The sequence below is a fragment of the Thamnophis sirtalis genome, unplaced genomic scaffold (genome assembly GCF_051295495.1).
Source record: "Thamnophis sirtalis isolate CommonGarterSnake01/CBP01778 unplaced genomic scaffold, rThaSir2_p1.2 scaffold_2, whole genome shotgun sequence".
Taxonomy (NCBI): domain Eukaryota; kingdom Metazoa; phylum Chordata; class Lepidosauria; order Squamata; family Natricidae; genus Thamnophis; species Thamnophis sirtalis.
In genome coordinates this window covers 82,488,400-82,510,284 of record NW_028261382.1, presented here as the reverse complement: position 1 = coordinate 82,510,284, position 21,885 = coordinate 82,488,400, and the positions used below count along the sequence as shown (strand labels likewise).

The 21,885-nt window shown below is 43.0% G+C and overlaps 2 protein-coding genes across 3 annotated transcripts in view; one reads left to right on the top strand and one right to left on the bottom strand.

The window, feature by feature from the left end:
- Positions 1–5,484, top strand: part of LOC148048956 (uncharacterized) — a 29,453-nt gene extending 23,969 nt beyond the window's left edge. Inside the window, exon 2 of the mRNA XM_087706215.1 lies at positions 1,234–5,484. Within this exon, the coding sequence (XP_087562341.1) occupies positions 1,244–3,385 (2,142 nt within the window). The 5' untranslated portion in view covers positions 1,234–1,243 and the 3' untranslated portion in view covers positions 3,386–5,484. The remainder of the gene's footprint in view (positions 1–1,233) is intronic.
- A 2,422-nt stretch (positions 5,485–7,906) lies between these two features.
- Positions 7,907–21,391, bottom strand: LOC106543634 (prion protein (Kanno blood group)). 2 transcript variants are annotated; one of them, XM_087706212.1, is made up of 2 exons: positions 21,136–21,391; positions 7,907–11,112 (listed from the first exon to the last, which is right to left on the bottom strand). In XM_087706212.1, the coding sequence occupies exon 2, from the start codon at positions 11,099–11,101 to the stop codon at positions 10,394–10,396; it is 708 nt and encodes a 235-aa protein (XP_087562338.1). In that variant the 5' UTR covers positions 11,102–11,112; positions 21,136–21,391; the 3' UTR covers positions 7,907–10,393. The 2 variants fall into 2 exon arrangements, with proteins under 2 accessions (XP_087562338.1, XP_087562339.1); XM_087706213.1 differs by lacking the exon at positions 21,136–21,391 and adding an exon at positions 20,536–20,692.
- Positions 21,392–21,885: the final 494 nt, after the last annotated feature.

Genomic DNA, 21,885 nt, shown 5'->3' with positions numbered 1-21,885 from the left:
TAATTAAAAATTTTATACGGAGCAACAAAAATTTTCATACAACGCAAAAATAGTATTGTAATATTTTTTTTATTTCAACATAACTACAATTTACAAATATAAATTGTAACTGTGCCAAACATCAAAATTTTGATCACGTGACCATGAGGATGCTGCAACAGTCGCTAAGTGTGAAAATGGTCGCTAAGTGTGAAAAATGGTTATCAGTCCCTTTTTTCAATGCCATTGTAACTTTGGTCACTAAGCCCATTATATCACCTTTCTTGCCACAGTTCTTAAGCGAATAACTGCAGCTGGTATTTTGTATTTTGGATAGAATCTTTTTTAAAATAGTCTAAGACAATTTAAAAAAAGATTCTATCCAAAATACAAAACACCAGCTGCAGTTTATTCACTTCTTAAGCAAATCCATTGGGCTTTCAACATGAAGCCAGAAAATGATCGGGACTTTTTAAAAACGCGGCGGGAAACAGGACAAATTGTTATAAAGCGTGATTGTCACGCTGAAATCGGGACGTCTGGTTACCTTATAATTTCCTCATCAAAGCTAATTGGTTAAGGAGGGCACGAAGCGCTACAATTTTTTTTGACTGCTGATTCTACAAGCTGTCTGCCATGAATAATTTTGGAGAAAACACTGCTCTCCTTGGTGTCTATGAAGTTTCTCAGTTATTCAGGTCATGGTTGTCCCAAAGGTGTTTTTACAAGTTCTTCTGCATTTAAAAGACGCAGGCCACTCTTTTGAAGACAAAAAGTCCACATTTTGGACAGAGAGGAGCGCTGGTTTGAAAAAGGGTTAAAGAGTCCATCTATGTCAAAATTGAACAGCCCTCTCTCAACAAGGGGGGGGGGCAAGGGATATGACATCCTCTATCTCCAATCTACAACACAGGTCTTTCAATAGTTCTAAGAAGGCTCCACAGCAATTTGCACCACTGGGGGGACGGGACCCTGATGACACAGATAAACCTCCAGCTGGCCTTAATGACTTGCTAAAAGAATGCAAATGAACAGCTGACTTCAAGGAGTATAAATCCTTTCATTCCGCACAATCCAGTCAGAGCTGAAGAAGCTTCTTGGATGAGAAGCGAAACGTCTTCAAAGAAAAAACAGAAAGTCTAGTCGCCTCTTGAAAAAAGCACCTTTGGGGCTACTCTGCTTGATAAATTTGTATCATTTGTATCATACTTGCATGTCTCTCAAACTAGATGTCTTCCCCATTTTATCTTGCAGAATTGTCATCATGGGAAAATTCCTGTTGGCCAGCTCAATCGTGATTCTCTTCATTTTGCTCCAGACTGAGGAGATCATCTCCGTTTCTAGAAAAGGATGGGGCAGGCCGAGTGGCAGCAGCAGTCGAAGTTCAAGTCGACCTAGCAGACCCTCCCATAATCCTAGCAAAACTTCCTCTCACTCTAGTAAAACCTCCCATCGTCCTGTAGAGAGACCTAGAAATCCGCCACCCAACCCACCCAAGAGCAGGCCTGCAATTCCAAACAGGCATAAAAATCCTGCAAAACATCCTCCAAACCATGCAAACCCTCCTCCACATAATCCTGTACAGCCACCCCATAATCCTGTTAACCCAGGGAATCCCCCTCCATACAACCCTGCTTACCCCCCAAATAAACCTGTTAACCCAGGAAATCCCCCTCCATACAACCCTGCCCACCCCCCAAATAATCCTGTTAACCCAGGGAATCCCCCTCCATACAACCCTGCCCACCCCCCAAATAATCCTGTTAACCCAGGAAATCCCCCTCCATACAACCCTGCTTACCCCCCAAATAAACCTGTTAACCCAGGAAATCCCCCTCCATACAACCCTGCCCACCCCCCAAATAATCCTGTTAACCCAGGGAATCCCCCTCCATACAACCCTGCTTATCCATATCCAGTCAACCCCCAAAACCCAGCCCATCCTCCACCATATCCGGTCAACCCCCAAAACCCAGCCCATCCTCCACCATATCCGGTCAACCCCCAAAACCCAGCCCATCCTCCACCATATCCGGTCAACCCCCAAAACCCAGCCCATCCTCCACCATATCCGGTCAACCCTCAAAACCCAGCCCATCCTCCACCATATCCGGTCAACCCCCAAAACCCAGCCCATCCTCCACCATATCCGGTCAACCCCCAAAACCCAGCCCATCCTCCACCATATCCGGTCAACCCTCAAAACCCAGCCCATCCTCCACCATATCCGGGCAACCCCCAAAATCCAGGACGTCCACCATATCCAGTCAACCCCCAAAACCCAGCCCATCCTCCACCATATCCAGGCAACCCTCAAAACCCAGGGTATTTCCCACACCAACCATATAACCCCCAAAATCCTCACTGGGGACACCATAATCCCAAACCCTGGAAACCTAAACCGCCGAAGACCAACATGAAGCATGTGGCTGGAGCGGCAATTGCAGGTGCAGCGGCAGGGGCTGTTGGGGGCTACTTCCTGGGACGTGCCATGTCTAATCTGAATTTTCAATTTAACAACCCGAATGAGGAGCGGTGGTGGCATGAAAATCGCCATCGTTATTCTGATCAAGTTTACTACCCCCAGTACAACCAGCCTGTTCCACAAGATACCTTTGTGAGAGACTGTGTGAACATCACAGTGAAAGAATACATTGAGCCCACAGGGAATACAACAGAGGACGAGATGGAAGCCATGGTGGTGAAGCATGTGGTGAAGGAAATGTGCATCGAGCAGTATCGTACTTTCTCCAGATCTCCAGGAGGCGGCAGTCCCAGGCCCAATGATGGCAACCCAGTGGACCCTAAGCCAAAGGATGATGAAGTGAAATATGTGGTGGGGGAACCTGTTGTAGATATTCCAGTGGAAGACCCTGAGAACTATATCTTAGGCAGCCCCATAGGCAAGATGAATTTTTATTTTAATGACAGTGAGGAAGAACGTTGGTGGAATGAAAACCGCCACCGTTTTGCCACCCATGTTTACCACCCAAACTCTACCCAGGCAATTCCAAGAGATGTTTTTCTGAGTGAGTGTGTAAATATCACCATAGGAGAGTATGTGAAGCCCACTGGAAACCAAACTGAAGATGAATTGGAAGCCAGAGTGGTGACACAAGTGGCAAACGAAAAATGCATGGAGATGTACCACCGCTTGACTGTTCTCACAATGGCAGGCAGCTACTATAATAATAAACCAGAGACTGCTACTACACTGGAGATCAAAAGTGAGTTCAAACATGGACAAGGAGCAGTTTTGGCTAATAGTCCCGGAAGAGCCAGTGGACACAATCCAAGAAATAATGCTGTGTCTAATTTGCAATTCTCTTTTGAGAATGCTTTGTTTCTCCTTCATCCTTTTGCCATTTCAGTCATTACGTTAATCACTCCTTTCCTGATCTTCTAAGGGCTGTGCTTTCTAAGTCTCTTCCATGGTTGCTATTGTCAGAGGTCTGGAATATTTCTCTCTTCAGCAAGAATTTAGTTGTGATTTTATGTTTTTCTGGAGACTGCATCAGATGCAAAGAGCTGCAATACATAGGCTACTTATGAACGAATTCCAATTGCCATCATGAATCAGTCTAAAGTGATTCCTTTTTTGTATTTGTCAAGTCTAATTTAAGAGGGAGACAGTGGATAATTCTCCTTCCTGTTGCCTCGATCCTTCAGTGGAATCTGCTCGGTTTTCAGGAAATATTTTAGCAGGTCACATGATAGTAGAAGTTGCTTTTAAGAAGGAAGGAAGGAAGGGGACTTCTTAGTTTTTTAAAAAAATGAATCCATCAAGGTTTGAACTGAAGGTTCCATTCAAACACACCTCAAGTCCAGTCTTGGGACCAAACTGACTTTCTGAATAGGTTTGGATGCCTTTTATTTGACTATTTCCAAAATAGCTCTCCTCTAATGGGAGCTGATAATTCCAACACGTATCTGACTAGTCAACCATTTTTGCTGAGTGGTGAAAACTGTCATACACCTCAAAAGAGAGGCAGGCAGTATTTGATGGCAAACATGTTTTACAATGTTGCAAAATTGGTGATGAAAAACCATGCATCTGGATGGGCTGCAAATGTTGAGCTGAACACTTTTTTGAAACTATGACATACTGACGTTCCTTCTGGTTCCTATCGCTGAATGGTGGAAAGCTGAATTATCACTTTTCAGGAGGGGTGGGTTGCGGGCTGCAGAAAGAAGACTTGAGGTCACTTGTGGCCCTGGGATTGCACGGACTCCTGCTTGATAAACTGCTTTTGTGCCTTCTTTGTCTAAATTGTCATCCTTATCCTTAAATATGACTGGGAGGTTTTGTCTAATCATGAGTAATTTGTAGACAGAGAATATTGTTTGAAAGCCACATGGTTCCATGTTGTTTTCCATTCTTTGTTTTCCTTGACCTCTTAAAGGTTATTGAATACCTAAGTGGGTTTAAACTCTAATTGTCTACAGAGATTTTCAATCATCCAGGTCGTAGTTGTCCTATGTTTGTCCCAAGGTGCTTCCCCCCCACCAAAAAAAGGCAACTAGACTTTTTTTCCTTTTGAAAACATTTTAGTTCTCATCCAAGAAGCTCCTTGGATGAGAAGCAAAAGGTTTTCAAAGGAAAAAAAACAAGAAAGTCCAGTTGTCTTTTTGAAAAAAAAAGCACTTTTGGGGTTAAGCTCTAATTCTATCTTTAGTAATCTTTTCTGCCATGCTGTGATGATTGTCACAAATCAGAAGTGGAAAGAGACTTGGCTTGGATTGAAATTATTCCAAAATTGAAAAGGCAGTTGACTTCAGTATTAATGTGCTTCCTCTCTTGAAACAAAGGATGCAGTTGGATTTATTCCATTTTCCTCCCAGCCCTAGGATTCTTAAAAGGAGTCTCTTTAGAAAAAAAAAGCTGATGGATTCTCATCTTCAGCCAAAACTGCCCTTTTTAAACAAGATGTGAAGTTGAAGAATTTTTGTATCAATCCTTCATAGAAAGGTGTTGATAAGCACTCCTTGGACATCCTATCGGTAGGTGTGGTTAAGCTAGTAAGACTAATGAGGAAGACAAATCCTTCTGTTATTTCTGAATTTGGATCTTGCCTTAATTCAGCTGTAAAAAGTCAGAAAGGTAATTTCAAGCTAGCTTTAGCATCTATTTGGTTAAGAACAAAGAAATCCTGAAGGCTAACTGGGATATAATACAGTGGTTGCATTTCTGTTTAATTTTCCTTCTTTGTGTGGTGGAAAGCGCTATGCTAAAACAGCTGGGAAGTTTATCTGAGCATGAGTATTGTGAACAGAAGCTAAAATTTTAAGCTATTTTGATTATTCGTTACAATCTAACATACTCCATATGATATATAGTGCTCAGGTATATTTCCTTGTGGTATGCTGATCACCTAATGTTCCAACACAAAATTTATTTGAAGATTACTTGTTAACTGCTGTTTGACCTGCAAATCTCCATTCATTCTTGTCACACTTTTAGCTAAACTGGCAAATAAAACTGTCGCCTGTATAACACCAAAATAAGTCTGTTGGCCTTGTATTTGGTCCTTGTTTGCAAATCAACTGCTATAGTAAGGAAGAACTTGGATTAGCTGATCTAAAAAAGTCCTTTCAAATTCTTACATTCTCTGACTATGTAAATATGATTAAGTTAAGTTGCTTAGTCTGAATTGGCTTTTCATGCCATGCTAAAATAACATGCATTGATTTAATTTTGGATTAACATGACTAGCATCTCACCTGCAAGCTTCATAGTATTTTAAATTATAAGAATGGTGTGTCTCTGTGTGTCTGTGTGTGTGTGTGTGTGTGTGTGTGTGTGAGAGAGAGAGAGAGAGAGAGAGAGATTGTATTACATTCATTTTCCCAAAAACTTCTGATTTATACACCATAAACAACTTTATTAGCAAAAGTTGATAGGACTTGGTTGAGGGGCTTGCCATTGAGATGGGCAATGTATACATTTAATAAATTAACAAACCAGTAAATAAATGAGTAAATAAAACTAAGCCATGAATCATGTTTATCCATTTTAAAGACTGTTCTGTCTTAGTGAGATTTGAGAGATTTGAGAAGTTTATTTATATGCCGCCCTTTTCCCTGGGGGGACTCAGGGCGGCTTACAACTCGAAAAGGGGGGGGGGAAACAAACATTTAACACGTAGGACAGTACTTCATTAAAAACACAACATTCATACCATTCGGGTGGGTTACAGTCTTTAGCCCCAGGCCTGACGGGATAGCCAGATTTTGAGGGCTGTGTGGAAGGTCTGGAGGGTGGTGAGGGTACGAATCTCCATGGGGAGATCGTTCCATAGGGTCGGAGCTGCCACCGAGAAGGCTCTCCTCCGCGTGGTTGCCAGTCGACATTGACCGGCAGATGGAACTCGGAGGAGGCCTAATCTATGGGATCTAATAGGTCGAGTGGAGGTGATTGGCAGTAGGCGGATGTTCAGATCAAGTGTATGCATGGTAAAGAAGCACATTATCCAAGACCATTCTAACTTATTTGAGAAGATGATGAAATACCCACAAACAATTTTTCTCAGAAGCAAAAGTACTATTGGTCAAATGTTATACTAATTATTATAAATCCTATCCAAATAATTATTGTATCTATCACCAAAATGCAGTTTAAAAATCTATTTGCTTTCTTTTCCTAAAACCAAAGTCCAGCTGCACAGATTGAATTGAATTGAATTTATTAGGTTTCTATGCCGCCCAATCCCGAAGGACTCCGGGCGGCTTACAGAATAAAAAGAAATTAAAAGAACTTAAAAACAATAGGACACACAAAGTTAAAAAAGAACACAACAAACACCAATCAGAAGGCCTGCCGGAAAAGTCAGGTTTTAATGGCTTTGTGAAAGGCCATGAGAGTGGGGATGGCCCGGATCTCTGGGGGCAGATCATTCCATATGACTGGAGCGGCAACAGAGAAGGCCCTACTCCTAGGCGCCGCCAGCCGGCATTGTCCTGCTGAAGCAGTGGTGGGTTTCAAAAATTGTTCGCACCTACTCTGTGGCTGTGGCTTCCTTTATGGGAGTGGCTTGCCACCCATGTGACCGGATGGGAGTGGCTTGCTGCCCATGTGACCGGATATGAAGATGCCGACGACACTTGTCAGAACCACCTTAAATTACCTCACACACAGCCCTGGCATGCATAAGAATAGGATATAAACTTGTTTTTTAAAAGGCATCTTTGGTTTGCGTTAAAACAACTTCAACACACGAGATGTTCTGATTGCACCACAAACGCAGTAGTCATCCTTACCTTTCACAGAGGCACTGAGTTTTATAAATATGAGAGCATGATAGTGTAGAATAATCATATCCAAGGACCAGTGGTGGGTTTCAAAAAATGTTGGAACCTCTTCTGTAGGTGTGGCCTGCTTTCCGGGTCCACTGGTGGAACCTCTTCTAACCGGTTCGGTAGATTTGACGAACCAGTTCTACCGAATAGGTGCAAACTGGTAGGAACCCACCTCTGTGCTGAAGGCACCTGGAGAAGGTCCATCCTGTGTGATCTTATTGGTCTAAGGGAGGTGTGTGGCAGGAGACGGTATCGTAGGTACCCAGGTCCTAGGCCATGTAGGGCTTTAAAGGTAATAACCAGCACCTTGAATCGTGTTCGGAGACCAATGGGCAGCCAGTGCAGCTCGCAGAGGATAGGTGTGATGTGGGTGTACCTTGGCACACCCAGTATCGCTCGCGTGGCTGTATTCTGGACCAGTTGCAGTCTCCGAACACTTTTCAAGGGCAGCCCCAAGTAGAGCACGTTACAGTAATAATTTATTCCACTAATAACAAAACTGGACCCATTTGGATCCAGAATCTTGGATTTTATTCTGTGACATCTGATATTTTGGGAAAGGTTATTTTTGTATATGTATAAGAACAATATGTACTTATATTTTTAGGAATAATTTAACATAGTCCAAATGTTTCATTTCTCATATTTTATTTTTAAATTTATATCAAACATTTAAGTTTTTAAAAAATGCAAATCAAAATGAAGCCCATGCATAGTTACAGAGTTACAAAATATCCTGATGACAACTGATATGTCACTTCAAAATCGAACATTTCCCCGCCCCATTTAGTTTTTTTGCTCTTATAGTAAAACAACAATATTTAAAGCTGGCCTTTACAATAATCACCTGGCAAAATATTCATATGTACCAGATGTACTCACAAGATGAAGAGCATATCCCATTATATTTTTACTGCACTTACAATTTTATATCTGGTACAAACACAGTGTCAATCAGCAAATCAATTGAAATACACCATAGTTTTTAAAAAGTACCCTTTATAACCACCGTAGGCTGAAAGCATTAGGACAGACAAAATTATTACAGCCCAAAGTACAATTTTCAATTAGGTCTTAAAATTAAATGACTATAGGATCTTCAAACGAGCTGAATTCCAGTGGCTGTTGTTTTTCTAGCAGTAATATTTCTAAGCCTTGCTGTATACAATGGAGAAATAACAAACACAAACTCTGCTAACAAATATATGGTCAAAAAAAGTAACACTTTTGGAGGCCACGTCAGCTTTTGCATCCTAAACCTCAAGGAAATAAATAAAACATTAAGAAATCAAAAGCGAAGTGTGGAAAGAGTGACGCATTTGTAGCAACCTTGTTTAAAGAATCATTCTAATATAGTGCCTCAGTATGCCAGATCTGGTTCCACAAACTCAGTTCACAAGCTCAACATTAGGTTCTTGCTCTCAAAGTTCATTAGAAGACCATCCATGAATTTCTTATTCTGGCCTGTAGCTGAAGACAAAGGGGATCACTCCCTCTTGCTTAATAGACCAGACAACCCTTTGACTGGGATGGTATAAGGTTTCCTGCCTTGAGCAAGGGGTTGGATTTATAGTCCCTTCCTGCCCTATGATTCTGTGTTTTATGTTCTAACTAGAAGTATTGGGGCCAGCTGAGACATCAGTGTGGATGGCATGAGTAATTTTCCCACGCACACAAATGTTCTGTGAATTAGTAGCACTGTCAGGTTCTGCAGTTGTTCCAGAGACAATTCTAAATTTCAGTTTCTTTGTGAATATTTCTTTGACTTTCTAAAGAAGCCAATGAAAGGGACTTTGGTGCTGGAAGTGGAAGTTAATTTCAAAGTTCTCCAGGGTTAAAACCTTCAAATTCCTAGTGATTTTGTGGTCCAAGGATCTATTGGATGCTATCTTACTCCTGATGTTAGCTGAATCATTAATATTAGCTTTCTGATAAGCTTATCCCATTTGCATCAGAACAATTATCATTTAAAAGGAGAGAAATTGAAGTCCTCTTTGGAAAATATATGTGTATTCTTAGTCTACTTATAAGGTAATTTTTCATATATCCTTGGACTCTGACGTGCCACTGTGGCAATTAACAATTTTCAATAGCTTTAGATTTCTGGAAATTATTTCAGAAATTTCTTATTTCTTAACAGAAATACTATTTCAACCTGCTCCTTCACTTTCCAAAAATGACTTTTTTCTTTTGCTCTGAATAAAGTATTTCCACCAGGGGATTTGTCAATTTGTCAATTTTAATAGATTTGTATGCCGCCCAATCCCGAAGGACTCCGGGCGGCTTACATAAAAGCTGTTTAAAAATATTTTTTAAAAAAAGATTAAAAACACAAGACAGAACAACTTAAAAACAAAACACAACATGCACTCAGTTGTAATGGGGCTGAAGATCAATCAAGATCAACAGCCCCAGGCCTGCCGGGATCTTTGTTTCAAGACTACTTGCCTTCAGCAAGATTAATCACATGCTGTGTATCTGCAGCAATTGTGCTTCATAGGCAATATGTTTTTTCTTACATGTGGAATAGCCTTCAAAATGTCCATGTGTGAATCAGTCATGGTGGATGGGTCACTCAAGAGCTCCAAGGCTATAATACAGATCAGCTCTGGTTGTCAAAGCCCTTTAAAAATGCAAACCCTTCCCTTGTGAAGATACACTTGGTCCTTTGGAAAGACAGACTTTGTGATAATGCAAAATGACTGCTGCATTAAATATAAAAATAAAGTTTTCTAGCAAGGTGCAGAGTAATAGTAGCTGGCCAAGAATTACTTGGCCATTCTTATGTACTGTATGTTACTATATTGGGTGTAAGCGCAGACTCAATGGTCAATATTTGAGAATGGGCAGGGTTTGTTATAAAATGTTCTTATGTCCCTCCTTTCCCCACCCAAAACTGTTTTGCAGCTAAAGACAGAATCACAGGTGGTTATGAAAGGACCATGTATGCTCAGAAGAAGCCAGTATGTTCAAGAATACTTAAGAGATAGAACAACTCTTAAACACACCCACTAAAAATTGCATGCACAAGAATGTATTCTCCCACCAGGTGTATGCTTTTTAGAGGTCCCTTCTCCACATTGCTAGCTCAACAAGAGAGAACCTTCAGGAAAACAACTCAGTGTATCAGGAAACATAAAATCAGTGTAACCATTACAAGCACAGAAGGGTTGGCAAGCAGCAAAGTGACACCTGACATCACCCTGTATTGCTCAGTGCACATCTGGTGTACCACTTGTGTCACTGTCTTTCTCTCCATCTCATCTGCTGTCCTGTTCCCACTGGGCTCCATGTACTGGGTCACGGTGACGTTCGTGCAGTCTCTCACGAAGACGTCCCTCGAAACTGGTTGGTCATACTTCGGGTAGTAAACTTGGTCGGAGTAGCGGTCGCGGTTTTGATACCACCACTGCTGCTCTTGAGGATTGCTAAACATAAACGGCACGTTTGACATGCTACGGCCTAATAGGTAACCACCCAATGCACCTGCTGCAACTCCGGCCACAGCTGCTCCTGCCATATGCTTCATCTTGGGTGATTTGGGCTTCCAGGGCTTTCCATACTGGCTGCCCCCATAGCCGCCCCCATAGCCACCTCCGTAGCCTCCTCCGTAGCCTCCTCCTTGCCCAGGATAACCACCTTGAGGGTAACCACCTTGTGGATAATTAGGTCTGTTTGGAGGATGTTGCTGGGGGTAACCAGGTGGGCGTTGGCCCCCAGTATTCCAGCCACCACCAGGTTTAGGCTTCTTCTTGGAAAGAGAGGGCTCCATCTGGAGCAGGAGAAGGAGAAGTAAAATCCAACTGGTCGCAAGGGATTTCCTCATTGTTGCTTATTCTACAAATCAAACAGAAGAAGAAGAATCATTAAGGGAAGAACAGTTTGGAGTTTAGGATCCCTGAAATTAAGAAGGCCTTCCTATACCTTACATTTGAGCTCACACCAGAAGTTGAATTGACTTGCTGTAGAAAGGTCTACGTTTTAAGGATAGGGAACAAAGTTAATAGTGTCCCCTTTTACCTGTAGAGCTTGTACATCACAAACAAATCTTAGGGGCTCCACTGATTATTCAAACACAGACTGTACAAATCTTCAGATCAATGTAGGTCAGTGTGGGAGTCCTATATGCATTTTTATCTTATTAGCCACCAATTAACCACAGCACATTGACTAACTCACAATTCATATAGGAGAAAACCAAACAAATTGCATTATGGCTCAGCACATATCTTTCTATACATTTCAGTATGTTTTAGAGTGTGAGTGGTGTCTAGCCAATTGCACTGGATTTGAAAAAAAAAGTGAGCCTGAATTACTCTAGCTAGAAACGATGAACTTCTATTCGTCACGGTGTCAGAGATACGACAACCAACATTGCAACAGGAAGATGTTTAGCCAACAACTCTTTTGCAAAAATTGCAAGTAAATAAATAAATATCTGAACATCTTGAAAAGGCCAAACACGGGATAACCCAAAAGGAGAGAATCCCACAATAGCATCTTCTTGATATAAAGCATGGAACATTCTTCTCTTTTCATTCAGCTTAGCTCGGTAAAAGGGCTGAACTTCTCCCACAGCAGCCAATAGCACAGTGTTTCTCAACCTTGGCAACTTGAAGATGTCCGGACTTCAACTCCCAGAATTCCCCAGCCAGCGAATGCTGGCTGGGGAATTCTGGGAATTGAAGTCCGGACATCTTCAAGTTGCCACGGTTGAGAAACACTGCAATAGCAGTTGGAGGCCAGTGTGATACAGTGGTGGGTTGCACTTAACTTCACTACCAGTTTGCTGATTGCGCACACACATTCCATTCATGTGCGCACGCACAATCCACCGCCCTTGCGACAACCAGCTGATTGTCAGGACTCGCACAGGCACCCGTGTGCAAAATTGCCTTTTGCCGTAAAAATAGGTATAGAGCATGGGCAGATGGGCAGGCCAAAAGAATCACCCTACCGGTTCGCTCTCAGCTGCTCTGGGGCCGAACCATGCTGAACCGGCAGCAACCCACCTCTGGTGTGATAACAATAAAGCCATAATTTCCTCCGAAGATTTAGTTTCTGCCACTGAGCCTTTAAGAGCAGATCTTTCTGAAAAAGCCATGAATCTCCCACTTTCAAACACGACAAATCTGTAGAATAATTTTCCTTCCAGCCCTAGGATTCTCAAAAGGAGTCTCTTTAGAAAAGAAAAGCTGATTGATTCTCATCTTCAGCAAAAACTGCCCTCTTTAAACAAGATGTGAAGTTGAAGAATTTTTGTATCAATCCTTCATAGAAATGTGTTGATAAGCACTCCTTGGACATCCTATCGGTAGGTGTGGTTAAGCTAGTAAGACTAATGAGGAAGAAAAATCCTTCTGTTATTTCTGAATTTGGATCTTGCCTTAATTCAGCTGTAAAAAGACAGAAAGGTAATTTCAAGCTAGCTTTAGCATCTATTTTGTTAAGAACAAAGAAATCCTGAAGGCTAACTGGGATATAATACAGTGGTTGCATTTCTGTTTAATTTTCCTTCTTTGTGTGGTGGAAAGCGCTATGCTAAAACAGCTGGGAAGTTTATCTGAGCATGAGTGTTGCGAACAGAAGCTAAAATTTTAAGCTATTTTGATTATTCATTACAATCTAACATGCTCCATATGATATAAAGCCATGGATCTCCCACTTTCAAACACGACCAATCTGTAGAATAATTTCTTCACCATTATGACCAAGAACATATATAGTGAAAGCCATGGTAGAAAATAAAGAACTTACTAAAAACATTTGGGGAAGATTCAAACAATTGTTTCATTGATGGTCAATGAGTACACACACACACACACACACACACACACACACACACACACACCATATATATATAATTTATAGCATGCTTGGAAACCACAGGCAAAAAATCTACACTATAACATGGGCTCATGAAGTTGAAATAACAAATTTTTGCTGCGCTTCTAAACCTTGACAATGAAAACACAACAAAGAGATGCTTTGATAGGTGTGGTTTCTACTTTGTTAGGGAGTATATGAGTATATGAGAAAAGGATGCGCAAGCGATTCCTTTGCCCTTGAGGTATCTGATCTCCTAGGCAACCAACCTTTCTCACAGACCAAGAATGAGGCTCTGGAAGTTCCCTAGCTATCTCTTTTATAACAATGCCATTAAGCCTTATCATTTTCAAGCAAAACAAGCACTGCACAATTCCCAAAGCTTTTGAGGATCCAACGGAATCAAGAGCTGTTACAGACGCCATTTAAGTGGAACTGTTCTGACTGACAGCCCATCTGGTAAAATCTGCAGGGCCTGCTGAAGCTGTTTTATGAATGCATTTGACATGGTTTTTTAAAAAAATATACACCATTTGTGATAACAGAACAATAATTTCAGCCTGGAATATTGACTTTACCAAGGATTGGACGAGGTTTTCTAGGAATGCTACATACCAGGGGTGGGTTTCAGGCGGTTCGTGGTGGTCCCCGCGAACCGGTTGGTCGGCGAACCCGGAAGTAAGTAACTTCCGGGAACACCGAAGGATCCACCCGCCCGCCCGCGTTTCTTACCCGGTTTTGACAAGTTCTGCGCTTCCACGCATGCGCAGAACGCATACAGCGCCTGCGTGATCCTCCAGGAGCAGCTGGAGCATCGCACAGTCGCTAGTAATCATGTGTGCACTGCGCGCGTGCACGAGGATGCCGCCGGCCGAACCAGTTGGAACGGGGCGAGAAACCCACCCCTGCTACATACATACACTCTTCTAACAAAAGGAAGGGACTAAATTTGCCAGCAAGAACGTCTATGCATCTGTAGAATGATAGAAAGAAAGCAATTCAATTGGAGCCACATGCCTTTTTAACCCTATAGCTTTTGCACGATAGCACTGCTTGCTTTTCATCATGCAAGGGTTTTATTTATTCCTTGCTACACCTGCAATGGACCCAGCTGCTCACTAAGTAGATCATTGTAGTGCTTTGTGTGCACAGCGAGAGACAGCACGATTGCAAAAGTGAATGCTTTATGTCAGCCTTTTATACTTCTCGCTGATCTGGAAGGATCCGATTTTCCGTTTAAGCGGATGACACAAAAACAAGGCACTCTGGCATTTTTAGTATTATTGTGGTAAAATGCTTTGCACACCATATCCAACCTTGTGATGCCCCATGCTCATTGCTTGTAGAAATGAACTCAGTGCTCCCCAACCCCCAGCCCTGCATTACGCAATACCACAGGGACTGTATAACCAGCAAGGGGTTTATATTGCCAGCGAGTTAAATTATCTCAGAAACAAATCCCTAATTTGGAGGAGTCACAAATGCAGATCTGGCAATCTAATCAGGTCAGCTAGAAAGCACTTTTTTCATGCTTCCCTCATTACCTAGGGACGTTCACCTACTCTTAAGAAAGCACAGCACATTTGTGGTCCTCATAGCAGCTTCTATTCTGTCTCTGCTGTATCCGTTTTGAATCACTATGGAATGGTGCACTTCTGCTGCATTGGTTTCCCCCTTGGGCTCTGTTTCCTGTCAATTGTCACCAGCCTAGAAGATCCATCAGTTAGAGCAGCAGAAATGGGTGAGTCTCATTCCTAGCCTCTTCCTGTCTCATTTGTCTACCCTACTTGGAATTTCCCAAGCTAAAGTAGGAGAAACAGGAGGGAAGAAACAACCCCAGGGAGGAGGTAGGCAGAGCCTGCCATGACTAAAAGTAGCCAGGTCCTGTGGGTTCCAACATGGGGGACCAGCAAATTGAAGGTGAGTCTAGAAATTGAGTCATGGGAACAGGACAACTTTTCTTTTCCCATTGTTTTGAAATATTTTGCTGCTTATGCAAGCAGCTTCTTCAGTCAGAGCAAGTTGGTTGTGGGGGGGAACCTCCTTGTATATATCCTCCAGGATCCTCCAACCAACTTACTCAAACTGATAGGCTACTTGCATAAGCAGAGACATGTTTCTAACCAACAGGAGTAGAAAGAAGTCCAGTTGCCATGACTCAACTTCCAGATATCTACTGGGATGATTGAGCATCTTCATTGACATATGAAACTGACTAGCTGTTAGCAAAGGGACTTTTACTTCAAGGATGGTTGACTGGAGTTGGCAAGAAGAGGGAAAGCACTGTCCTCCTAATTTTTGTGGAAGCTGCAGTAAGGAAAGGCCACTTTCCTTCCTGCTTCCTGTTTCTCCCCAGGTAAAGATTGTCTTCTCCTCGAAGAAGGAAGAATTGCCTACTATTCAAGAATGGACGTTAAAAGTAGTAAATTTAGCAGAGATGCCCAAAATTTCAGCATATTTGAAGGACCATTCAAATGAGAAATACAAGTTGGAACGGAGAAGATGGATTGATTACATTCAAAATAAATGTCAGACTAAGAAATTTCAATTAGCTTATGAATGAACAAGGAATGTTATAATTTATCTAAATTTAGGTTAATAAAAGGGGAGTTAAAGTACAAGAGGGAGGTAGGATGCTATAGTTAGTTAGCTTATGTTAGTGTATGTTTGTTAAATGTTTATACCCTGTATTTTGCTCTGGGAAGTTGGGGGAGGAAGGGTTGGAGGGGAGGGAAGGGGAAGGGGAAATATTTGTAAAATTTATTAAAACTCTTTAATAAAGAGTTGCCTACTGAGTCTAGGTGGCGCAGTGGTTAGAGTGCAGTACTGCAGCCACTTCAGCTGACTGTTAGCTGCAGTTCGGCGGTTCAAATCTCACTGGCTCAAGGTTGACTCAGCCTTCCATCCTTCCGAAGTGGGTAAAATGAGGACCCAGACTGTGGGGCCAATATGCTGACTCTGTAAACCGCTTAGAGAGGGCTGAAAGCCCTATGAAGCGGTATATAAGTCTATAATAGCTATTGCTATTGCTACTGGAAGTTTCCAGGAAAGTGGGTATCAAGAGCAGAAAAGATGGAAGAGAAAGGTGAGAGTATGAAAGAGGTAGATTGGTGTGGTGGCTAAGACATCAGCCTAGAAGCTGACAGACCATGAGTTCTAATCCTGCCTTAGGCACAAATCCAGCTGGGTGACCTTATCTAGTCTCTCTCTTTCAGTCCAAGAAAGGACAAAAAGGCAAACCATTTTTGAAAAATGTTGCCAGGAAAACTGCTAGATAGAATTGGAGAAGATTGAACAGGAAGGAATGAAATGAAGGGAAGGGAAACATAAAGTGGGGGGGGGTGCAATGTTAGGGAAGGTGGACCAAGTAGCCTAACCTTCCCCAGGGACTTCTATAGTCACATCCACTATGCCTCTTAAGTCACTTTGAGGCTGTCTTGGAGAGAATCAGAACAAGGGGCAAAATATCCCGTAACACAGTCCTTGATTCACAACCACAATTGAGCTCCAAGTTCCCATTGCTAAGCAAGACAGTTGTTAAGTGAGTTTCGCCTCCGTTTATAACCTTTCTTGCCACTGTTGTTAAGTGAATCACTGCAGCGGTTAAGTTAGTAACACGATTGCTAAGTGGGTCTGGCTTCCCCGTTGACTTTGCTTGCCGGAGGGTCATACAAACTGAACGCACGACCCCTGGACACTGTAACCATCAGTTGCCAAGATTGAACCCATGATTGGGGGATGCTGTCATGGTTGTAAGTGTGAAAAAATGGTCACAAGTCACTCTATCCAGTGCCACCGTAACTTTGAATGGTCACTAAACAAATAATTTTAAGTCAAGGGCTACTTGTACTAATGCAGCCAAGAAATTAGGCGTATTTAACAATGGAGTGGAAGAAGGCTAAGCACAGTGGACCAAGGAAAGAAATTGCTGTCACCAAAAACATGATTGTGCTGGAAAGAAGAGTCTGATTTTGGTTGTAGTTTAAAGAAGCAGCAGCTGATGGCAGGACCTGGAAGGGCCTTGGATCTTTTCTGTACAGCACAGAAAGCTGGAAGGAGTTTTGTCTACTTTTCCCTGCCACCCTTGATAAGAAGAATGAAGAAATAGTTTCTTCTATTGGGGCATATTCTTAACTCCCTTTCCCAGCCATCCTCATCAAGATTAAACTGGGCTGTGAAAAAGCACAGCAAGAAAAAAACAACCTCTTCGAAGAGCAGCCCTCAATTTTCCTGTGCATGAAAATGAGTTATATTACAATCCCCTTTGCTCTTGATGGGCTGGTACTTGTTTTCAGACCCCATTTAAAGTCTTGGGACTGAGACATAATGGTCTGGAGCGCCAGACTTTCATAGAATCACAGGTCTGGAAACGACCTTGGAGGTCTTCAAGTCCAATCTCCTGCTAAAGGTAGGCGGCCTTTCTCCATCCTAGACAAATGGTTGCCCAATCTTTTCTTGAACATCTACAACTCTAGGAGATAAGCTATTTCATTGGCTAATCATTCCCACTGTCAGGAAATTCCTCCTTATTTCCAGGTTGTATTTCCCTCTGATGAGTCTCCATCCATTTCTTCTTTTCCTGCCCTCAGGTGCTGTGGAGAATAAATTGGCATCCTCTTCCCTGTGACAGTCCTTCAGGTATTGGGAGACTGCTATCAGGTCTCCCATAAATCTGCTCTTTGTTAGGCTAAACATATCTCATTCCCTGAGGCTTTCATCATATGGTTTAGCCTGCAGAAGCCCTAATTGTCTTTGGTGCCCTTTTCTCTTCTCTCAGATAAGACCTCCTCCAAGTTCTTTACTGGTGTTGTTCTGGATATTCCTGCCAAGTCCAATGAGGCTGATGGCTACAAGCAAGATGGCCCTTTTGGCTGGAAGGAGCCACTTAAGAAATGGCCACTGTGAATATGAAATGCTGCTACCTTAATGGTGCCAAGTTAAAACTCTTCCTTTAGTTCTAACATTTGCAATCAGCTTGTTTTCATGTCCCTGTTCTATGCTGGGATAGTAGATGTTAGCTTGACATCACTCAGTGTTATTAACTTTTATTGTTTTGCTCTTTGTTTGGGGAGCGGGCATTCATGTAATCCACCCAATGGACTTGGATCCCAAGGTAGAGGCAAAATACAATAACAAATTATAGGCTAGAGATAGGCTAAAGATACAAGGATCTTGACAAACTTGAACATTGGGCACTATCTAATAAAATGAAATGCAATGGTGAAAAGAGTAAAGTTATACATTTAGGCAATAAAAACGAAATGCACAGGTACAGTATAGGTGGTACCTTGCTCAATAGCAATAACTGCAAGAGGGATCTTGGAGTCCTAGTTGACAACCATTTAAATATGAGCCAGCCATGTGCAGCAGCTGCCAAAAAAGCCAACACAGTTCTAGACTACATAAACAGAGGGATAGAATCAAGAGCATGTGAAGTGTTAATACCACTTTATAATGTCCTGGTAAGGCCACACTTGGAATACTGCATTCAGTTTTGGTCACCACGATGTAGAAAAGATGTGGAAACTCTAGAAAGAGTGCAGAGAAGAGCAACAAAGATGATTAGGGGACTGGAGACTAAAACATACGAAGAACGGTTGCAGGAACTGGGTATGTCTAGTTTAATAGAAAGAAGGACTAGGGGAGACATGATAGCAGTGTTCCAATATCTCAGGGGTTGCCACAAAGAAGAGGGAGTCAAACTATTTTCCAAGGCACCTGAGGGTAGAACAAGAAGCAATGGGTGGAAACTAATCAAGGAGAGAAGCAACTTAGAACTGAGGAGAAATTTCCTAACAGTTAGAACAATTCATCAGTGGAAGAGCTTGCCTCCAGAAGTTGTGGATGCCCCAAAACTGGAAGTCTTTAAGAAGATGTTGGATAGCCATTTGTCTGAAATGGTATAGGGTTTCCTGCCTAGGCAGGTGGTTGGACTAAAAGACCTCCAGGGTCCCTTCCAACTCTGCTATTATATTGTATTGTATAAATTAGTAAAAGAAGGGATCCAAATAATAACAATACAGGTAATCCATGATTTACAACCACAACTGAACCCCAAATTTTTGTTGCTAAGGAAGACAGTTGTTGAGTGAGTTTTGGCCCATTTTATTTCCCCTTTTTGTCCGTTGTTAAGCAAACCACTGTAGCTATTAAGTGAATCATGCAATCATTTAAGTGAATCTGGTTTCCCTATTGAATTGCTTGTCAGAAGCCAGCTGGGAAGGCTAGAGATGGCAATCACATGACCCAGGATAGTGCAGCCATCATAAATACATGCCAGTTCCCAAGCATCCAAATTCTGACCACGTAACCATGAAGATGCTACAATGATTGCACTGTAAGTGTGAAAATCAATCATAAGTCACTTTTTTCAGTGTGGTTATAGCTCCGAATGGTAAACTAAATGAATGCCTCTAAGTCAGGTTCTACCTGAAAGGAAAGGATGCCCATTTCTGGGCTAGAGGGATAACGAAACATCTGCTAGGAAACAAGGAAGCTCAGAGAGAATTAAGGGCTCCATCCTTAAGCAACATCTATGTTTTTATTATGATTATAGAGGGATAAATGGTAAGATTGGAGAAAAGGCAGCTTCCTAGGATCCTGAAACATGAGCCTGAACACCGAAGGGCCAGAATACTGCAATACATTTGGAATTCTATGTAACGTATCTTTTTTTTTTTTTAAAAAAAGCACTGGCTACCTATTAGTCTCCGAATCCGCTTCAAGGTGCTGGTCGCTACCTATAAAGCCCTACATGGCATCGGACCTGGGTACCTGAGAGACCGCCTCCTGCCGATTACCTCTCTCAGACCAATTAGATCACACAGGTTAGGTCTCCTCCGGATTCCATCTGCCAGCCAATGTCGGCTGGCGACTCCCCGGAGGAGACCCTTCTCTGTTGCAGCTCCGGCCCTCTGGAACGAGCTCCCTGTTGAGATCTGGGCCCTTACTACCCTCCCGGCCTTCCGCAAAGCCACCAAGTCCTGGCTGTTCCAGCAGGCTGGGGGGAGCTGAGAAGCATCTACCTCCATAGAAATTGTGAATGTTGGTTTTGTTTTTAATATGTTGTCTTTGTCTTGTTCCCCGTTTCCCTTGTCTTTTGTGAGCTGCCCGGAGTCCTCCGGGAATGGGCGGCATACAAGACAAACAAACAAACAAACAAACAAACAAACAAATAAATAAATACCCTGGAGCTCCAGAAATAGCATCTTATATTATTAAGGGCCAAGAGTGGAAGAAGGAAAGGTTACAACAAGTGCAGCTTGGCAGTGCCAAAGAAGAAAAGCGGTATAAAATTACCGGTGGCGTACAAAGGGAAGAAGAAGAAAAAAAAAATGAAATTTCTCTCCCTTTGAATTCAGTGCAACTGATCAAGCCGGACACAACAAGGGGAAGATTTAAAGTAAGAAACTACGCAAGACGCAGTCAGCTTACCTGCCAACATTTTAAAAAGGGGGAACAAGTAAACCCCATGCAGGATTTTGCCGAGTAGGAGGAACAGGGGAGGGAAAGTGAGACTCCGGCAGAATTTTCTTGAATTCCGCTGCTAGCGTAGAGAGGATTAGAGTTGGGGGCAGAAGCAGCTGACGGGAAGTGGCTTTTCCACGCAGGGGCGAAGTCACCCCAGTCTGTCAACCGTACCCAGCTCCATCCTCCTCGCCTCCCCGGCCTTCTGGGATTCTCTCGCTCGGCGTGGGTCCAACAGAGACACGAGCAGCGTCTGGAGCCACCGCTTTGCCGGGCAGAGGGGGGTCGTGGGAGGCGATTTCTCACACTTCCCCCCGACCCCCTTCCTTCCCCAAATCGAGCTGAGCCCTCCTCTGACTCGCGCTCCCCTCCGAGTGTGGCCGACCTAGAAAACGTTGGGCGGATCCTTGGGTTCGTTGGGTTGGGTTCGATCCACCGTTGGGCGGATCGAACCCAACGACGCACCTCCGTCTCAGGATGAGCCCTCCGCGAACAGGCTGGGCGTTTTGGTCTCTCTTCCCCCATCGGCCTCAGCCTCTTTGCTGAACCCCAACTCCCTCCTCTCACCTGCGTCCGTCTCCTCCCGAAGTCCTGGAGCTGCGAAGTGCAATGCGACCGAGCAAGTCACCGAGCGCGCGCCTGCCTGGGCTTTGGCAAAGCCGAGTGTCACTGTTGCGCGCGGTTCAGACAGCGGTTTTTTCCAGCGAGGAGGAAGTGGTGGTGGTGGTAGTGATGGTGGTTGGATGAGGAGGAGGAGGGAGGAGGAACGCTCCGCCGCAGCTCCTGGGAGGCTAATCCTTTCAGCTCTGAGCCAGGAGGGGAGGTGGAAACAATATCTGCACAGTACTTGGCCAGCTCGTGACGCCAGCGCTCTTTCTAAATACACCAGGGCCATCTGTTTATGCTTCCGCCAATTGGAAGGTGGCAGAGAAGCGGCTGGAGTCGGGTGGTTCCCTTGGTGTATTCGTGCAATGTCATCCTTTCGAGGGAGTCCAGAACAATAAAGGCTCTAGTTCTCTCTTTGTTGAAATGTGGCATGAAATAGACTCTTGCAAATTTGAAAGTACCCCTTCTGAAGATGTTACCAGTTTGGGTAATAGAATAACAGAGTAGGAAAGGACCTTGAAGGTCTTCTAGTCCAACCCACTGCTTAAGCAGGAGACCCTGGCCTATACCATTTCAGACAAATGGTTGTCCAGCCTCTTCTTAAGAACCTCCAGTGTTGGAGCATTTACAACTTCTGGAGGCAAGCCATTAACTGTAATTGACAGGAAATGTCTCTTTAGTTGTAGGTTGCTTCTGTCTTCAATTAGCTTC